The sequence below is a fragment of the Sardina pilchardus genome, chromosome 6, assembly GCF_963854185.1.
Source record: "Sardina pilchardus chromosome 6, fSarPil1.1, whole genome shotgun sequence".
NCBI lineage: Eukaryota > Metazoa > Chordata > Actinopteri > Clupeiformes > Clupeidae > Sardina > Sardina pilchardus.
This window is the reverse complement of record NC_084999.1, coordinates 23,498,902-23,504,905: the sequence shown is the minus strand read 5'-3', so window position 1 is coordinate 23,504,905 and position 6,004 is coordinate 23,498,902. Positions and strand designations below refer to the sequence as shown.

Here is a 6,004-nt window from a genome sequence, read left to right as displayed (position 1 = left end):
CTTCAAAGGCAGTGCACCCATTTGGCCTCATAACCAGTTCGGAGATAGATATCCAGGCTGGCGAGACCTAACTCTCTTCATCTGAACCTTTGGATGCAGTTTAGTAGACTTCAGAACATGTTACTGGGTCTGATCATTTGCATACATGTCTCTCAAAGCATGTATCATAATATGGAATAATTTATGTTTTGGGTTACTAATTGGTGTAGTTCGAGTGAAGCTAAGCTAACGGTGTCCGACTGGGTTATTGCTTGCACACAGAAGAGAAAAGTTCTTATCCTAAGGTGACCAGATGTCCGAGACCAAAACACAAAAAAAGGACATTTTCAGTTTGACTATCAATCTGATTGAAATGCATACAAGTTTTATCTTCAAAAGGGGACATACAGTAGGTAGTTTTTCTGTTTCTGTTCATAGGTAGTATTTCTGTTTTCTGTATTCCCGGGGACAGGCAACCAAAAACGGGGACTGTCCCCTGAAACCGAGGACGTCTGGTCACCCTAACTTATCCTCTTATCTAATTTGGGGTAGACAAATAAGCTAAGTACCAAAAAGTTGGCGCGTTCCTTTAACCTTATGCTGATGGAAAAAAAAACGTATTTTGTTTCAGATGTCTACTCTAACATTGGAAGTACACATTTGTCAGAAATGGAGGACACAATTGTCAATGAGCAGTTGCCACAAAACACATTTTTTATCCTTGAATTTAGATAACATTCACTGTGTACAGCACTGACACTGCCTGGGGTTACACTACTATAGGATCTGAAATCTTGGTGTTCCATCTGCTGCCATCTACCGGAGGTGTTTGATGTTGCATTTTATTGCAATGTGTGTACTACGGGCTATTAGCATGGTGTTTTCTGTCTTTGTTCATTTGTGTGTGTGTGTGTGTGTGTGTGTGTGTGTGTGTGTGTATGTAGGTGTGTGTGTGTGTGTGTGTGTGTGTGTGTGTGTGTGTGTGTGTGTGTGTGTGTGTGTGTGTGTGTGTGTGTGCTATTCAATAGCCTATGAGTTTTTCAAAGCATTTTTCAACTAGATGTACCGTATAGTGGTACACAATGTGACCGCCGCTCAGTGCACATTCTCTCCCCTAAAATAAATGACGCTTGCCAACTTTCCTGTATCTCCTATTTGTACAATTTATATGCATATATCTCCTACTCTTGCAGCACATGTGAGTGCTGCAAGAGTAGGAGTGTGTGCATGTGTGAGTTTGCTTTTGTGTAAAAGAGTGTGTGTGTGTGTGTGTGTTTGTGTTTGTTTGTGTGTGGATGTATGTGTGCCTGTGCGTGTGTGGATGTGTGCGTGTGTGGAATCTGTGGATGTGTGTGTATCTGTGTGTGTGTATGTGCGTGTGTGAGGTGTGAGAGTGTGACCGTATCATTCTTAACCAGCACAACAACCAACACTTTGCTCAATATTACCATCTGCAGGCCGATGGGTATACAGTCACTAAATATACACATAAATTAATTTATTTTATAGCCCCCCAAGGATGAAATTCCACAAAACTTGGCATACTCCCAGGGGATGTCAGGTTAATCATGTACATGAAATTTGGTGCAGTTCATAACATTTAATCTGAAGATAGGGGCGATTTAAGCATTTTCTCTTTTTTATTGCATTTTAATTTTTTTACTATGGGGTGCAAATCACAAATGACCAACATACCATGATGAGACTGTAAAGCTGGTAATTTTCCATCCTCTAAAGTTCAGAACGGGGGAGACGACCTCACAGCTAGACTCCTTTGTGTCCAGGTGATCTATTTGCATTTGAACTGTCCCTATTGTGTGTGTAGCCGGCCATTTGTTTAAAGGCCCTCGGACACACCTACATTTCCCCTCTCCACATATCTCAGGAGCAATGTTGAAAACTGAAATGTATCTGTTTCATGACAAATGATAATACATCCATGTTTGGTCTTGAATTAATACTTGTAATGTGAGCAACAGCCTAATCACAGTTTCATTGCAATCTAATATATTTGTACATAGTTATAGACTAAGAAATACACTATAGAGTTTTAGACGCCACACCCACTTTCAGGTAAAGAAGCCCTGCTGAGCTGGGGGTGGCTGGATGAATGAAAAGAAGAAACTCTTGCAGTGATGTTCTCTTCTCTTCCTGCTCGGTTCTGGTCTAGGCAAGAGGTCACACTGACCTCTCTGCCCCTCTCTCTCTCTCTCTCTCTCCCTGCCTTTTCTCTCTCTCTCTCTCTCTCTATCTATCTATCTTTTGATTTCTTTATGGGGTTTGTTATTTTCATTATTTGATATATTGTTTTATCTGGTGTATGTAGCATTGTAACTTGGTAACTTGTTAAGGTTTAAGTCCAAGTTTATTGTTTTGTTTTGAGGTTAAGTTCATTTTCTCCTTTGTTCCTTTGTTCAAGGAAAATTACTGATACTTTTACTCTTACCTAAGGCTTAAGGCCTAATAAATGGTTAATTCTCCTCGTTCAGTTTGCATATCTCTAAAAGTTCTAGAGTGCCATTCCATTCTCTGCCATAGTTAAACAAATTAGTTATTTGGTAATTTATTAGAGGAACAATATATCTATGGAGTCAGATTATCGTGGTGAAATTCCTAATAACTTTGCCATCTAACTTCTCAGACATTTTTACAGTCCAATTCAACCTCATCGAAGCGCCGGACGTAGACAGAACACGTATAAAGTGGGCAAATATATTATCGTATATTTGGCCTACTTACAAGACCAATATACAGTACCATACCACATGCCACGGTTCAGGTAGTTATTTAGGAAAATGATTTAGCATTTTTTGGGTTTCTGGGGGGGGTTGGAGTGGCCCCCAGGAACCAAACCACATGCCCACCAAGTTTTAAGTGCCCCGGTGTTACGGTGTCCCGGAAATCGTTGACCAAAAATTCAGGAGGTAGATCACGGGGAAAAAAAAGAAAAAAGAAAAAAAATGTTGACAATCACGATATGACTGCTAAGCTAGCTATGCTAGCGGCAGTCATAATAATTATGGCGTGCCACTGGTCTGTATGGTTCAGTTCAGAGGCACAGGGTCTCTTAGGAATGGGAATGATGTTCTCCAGAGGTTGGAGATGTCTGACAGGAATGTTTCACGGAGAAAGGGACAGGTGACAGTTCTTGAATTGAGCAGCTCTCCTATGATCCCACTCGTCGAGGCGCCTTGCCAGGTTTATTCAAAGTTAAGACAAGAGCAGTAACCATACCGCTTAAGTTGCAGTCATTTGTTACCGTTTGAGATGCTGACCATACAGTTACACTAAACAATTCAAAACCCATCTCCATATACACAAACTGAGCACACACTAAATGTAGGCCTATTGACAGAAAGTACATTTTATTGACAGAAGGTATTTTGTTTACATTACTGGAAGCAAAAAGACTCCTGCACATTGTTTTGCTTGCAATGTTGCATTTATTGTAAACTATATTTTGGTTTATCATACATTACAGTATGTACATTATGTGTCTGCCTGCCTGCTTTTACTCGTCATCCTTCTTTCCTTTGCCCTTGCCTCTCTTTTTGCGGAACACACCACGGGCCAGAAGTCCAACCATCTGGCCAAACTCGCGGAAGTTCACTTCACCGTCGTGGTTCTTGTCCAGTTTACTCATGGCTGCCTGAATGTCCTCTGGGTCAATTTTTCCCTTTATGGTGCGGAAGGAGAAAAGCATTAGTCATCCATACAGAGATTCTCTGTCAAGGTTGCCATGGTCATGGGGACCTCAAAAGGCACAATTTAGGTGGTAAGTCAAGGATCAGCAAGACTAGTTGTAAGTAGTGCTATGAGAGGAGATGTTCTCCTACCATAACCCTTGACCATAACCATAACACGTGTTGTCATTATAGATTAGAATAGAATAGGTGGTCATCTGAGCATCTACATACTGTATAGTCTAGAGGAGACTATCCTTTTAAATTATGACCCACTTGCATAAAATAATGTTTTGCAAGGTGGGATGTGACTGCATATAAAGTAACGCTTGCCTAGTTTTATTAGTCAGGCTTCAACACGCACATTTATATGTCTTAAAACCTGGCTAAATTCTCTCATGCTGATAGTATGCAAAGTTTGCATTCTAGGCCAATTTGCCGGCATTACCATCATGAACTACCAAAAAAATGACCAAAAATCAACAAGCATCCTATGCTTGCTCACCCTCCAAGCATTTAGTAACCTTGTCTATATGCCAGTTTGCTCCAAGATAGAGGCCCAGTGTGTGATGGCAGTGGGGGACACATGCGATGGCATGGCGCATGATGATATGGCTCGCTGTCCACTGCTCTTTGGGTCGGGACAGTTGCAGGGCCAGGGGCTAAAGGGGCAGGAGAAAAAGAGGCACCCACCTGGAACTCCGGGCTGGCCAGCTCCTTCTCAAAAAGCTCAGCGAGCTCGGCCTGGCTCAGCTGGAACTTCTTCTCATCCTTCCCGGCGTACTCCTCGTACACCTCCACCAGGGAAATGATAGCCGTCTCAAGCTTGCTCCGAGACATGTCTGAGAGAGCAAGAACAGACAAGAGGCATCTGTCATTAGCACTGTGTAACACGCTTGGACTCATTTGTAAGCAGTGCTACACATTTTGGGGTCATTAGCACATAGCAAACTGGGTTAGAAAAAATATATAGCTTTATGTAGATTTTACACATTCTTATAAAACCCTCCTGACTAAACAAAAAATATACTCATACTCATTCCATGTAAGGGAATAAGCTACTCTCTGGTTGTCTGAGAGAAGTGCCCACTATTAAGCAACTTATTTGTAACTCAGTGAGATGGGGTCATTGAGGATCATGCAAATACAATGCCATTCAGTTCCATCTAGGATTCTGGCTGAATGCTGAAGTGTATGAATGTGACTGATCATTGACTCGTTCTGTCAAGAGTTCTGGGAGGGGCATCACTGTGAAACATCCTCCAAAACATGATCCAAGCTGCAGAGAATGCTCAGGCACTGTAAACTATCAAACCACCAAAATTAATTAAACCAAACCGCCCACTGCCAAATTGAGCAAGCCAGCAGGAATTCAAAAGTGAATATGACACGTTCAAAACCAATACCCATACAATAATAAACACTGCGTATAACATGTTACCCATGAACAAATGTAGTTTCTCTTTTTCTTGTTCAACAACAAATTAATTTATTAACAAGGACAAGGAACAAACTCTACATCCAGGCACTCAGTAGGTTTGTAAATGTTAAAAAAGTATTTGTTAGGGCTAAAGTGTTAACACCATAGGCTAGTTTAGTCAAAAGCTGCACTCACCTGCAGTTGAGTCTGATCTTTGAGCAGCACAGACTGAAACAGCGTGAATGAATAAGTGAATCAAAGGGAGACCTCTATTTAAGGGTATGGGGAATTCCAGTCACCCAACCACACACACACACACACACACACACACACACACACACACACACACACACACACACACACACAAACACTAAAGGGTGTGGACTCATGCTTGTTTGTGCCTGTGCAGTGTGCACACACCTAGACTTGTTCTACCGAGAAACTCCCAGCAGGTGTTGCCAGCCATTCCTTCGATGATCTTTACAAAGAATGAATGATGGAAAGGTCAGAGCAATTTGATATATAAAGGATATACGCCTTAGCATAACGGATCCCGTGCAAACGTGTGTGTGCGTGTCTCTCTCTCTCTCCCTCTCTCTCTCTCTCTCTCTCTCTCTCTCTCTCTGTATCTCTCTCTTCTTGTCTGTTTGTTTGTGTTGGTATGCGAGAGCATGTGCAAAGTTAAACAGTTGAAATTCCAGGGCACGCTGAAAATGGGCAGTTTGAGTCACACTGGCCCGGCTGTTCCACATTACAGCAACTCATAGGCACAGCCCACTCTTACATAACTGACCACTATTTTCCATCTCTCCCTCCCTTTGCGTCTGTCCCTCTCTCTCCCTCCCTCTGTCCCCTCCCCTCTACCCTTGACTTTGTAATTAGCCCAGAGAAGATATACTGCTTGTTGTAGCAAACACATGTT

General features: G+C 42.0%; 1 protein-coding gene across 1 annotated transcript; it reads right to left on the bottom strand.

The window, feature by feature from the left end:
- Window positions 1–3,317: 3,317 nt before the first annotated feature.
- On the bottom strand, window positions 3,318–5,423 carry s100w (S100 calcium binding protein W). The gene is made up of 3 exons (XM_062537772.1): window positions 5,278–5,423; window positions 4,356–4,504; window positions 3,318–3,655 (listed from the first exon to the last, which is right to left on the bottom strand). Exons 2-3 carry the CDS (start codon window positions 4,500–4,502, stop codon window positions 3,491–3,493), a joined length of 312 nt encoding a protein of 103 aa, XP_062393756.1. The 5' UTR covers window positions 4,503–4,504; window positions 5,278–5,423; the 3' UTR covers window positions 3,318–3,490.
- Window positions 5,424–6,004: the final 581 nt, after the last annotated feature.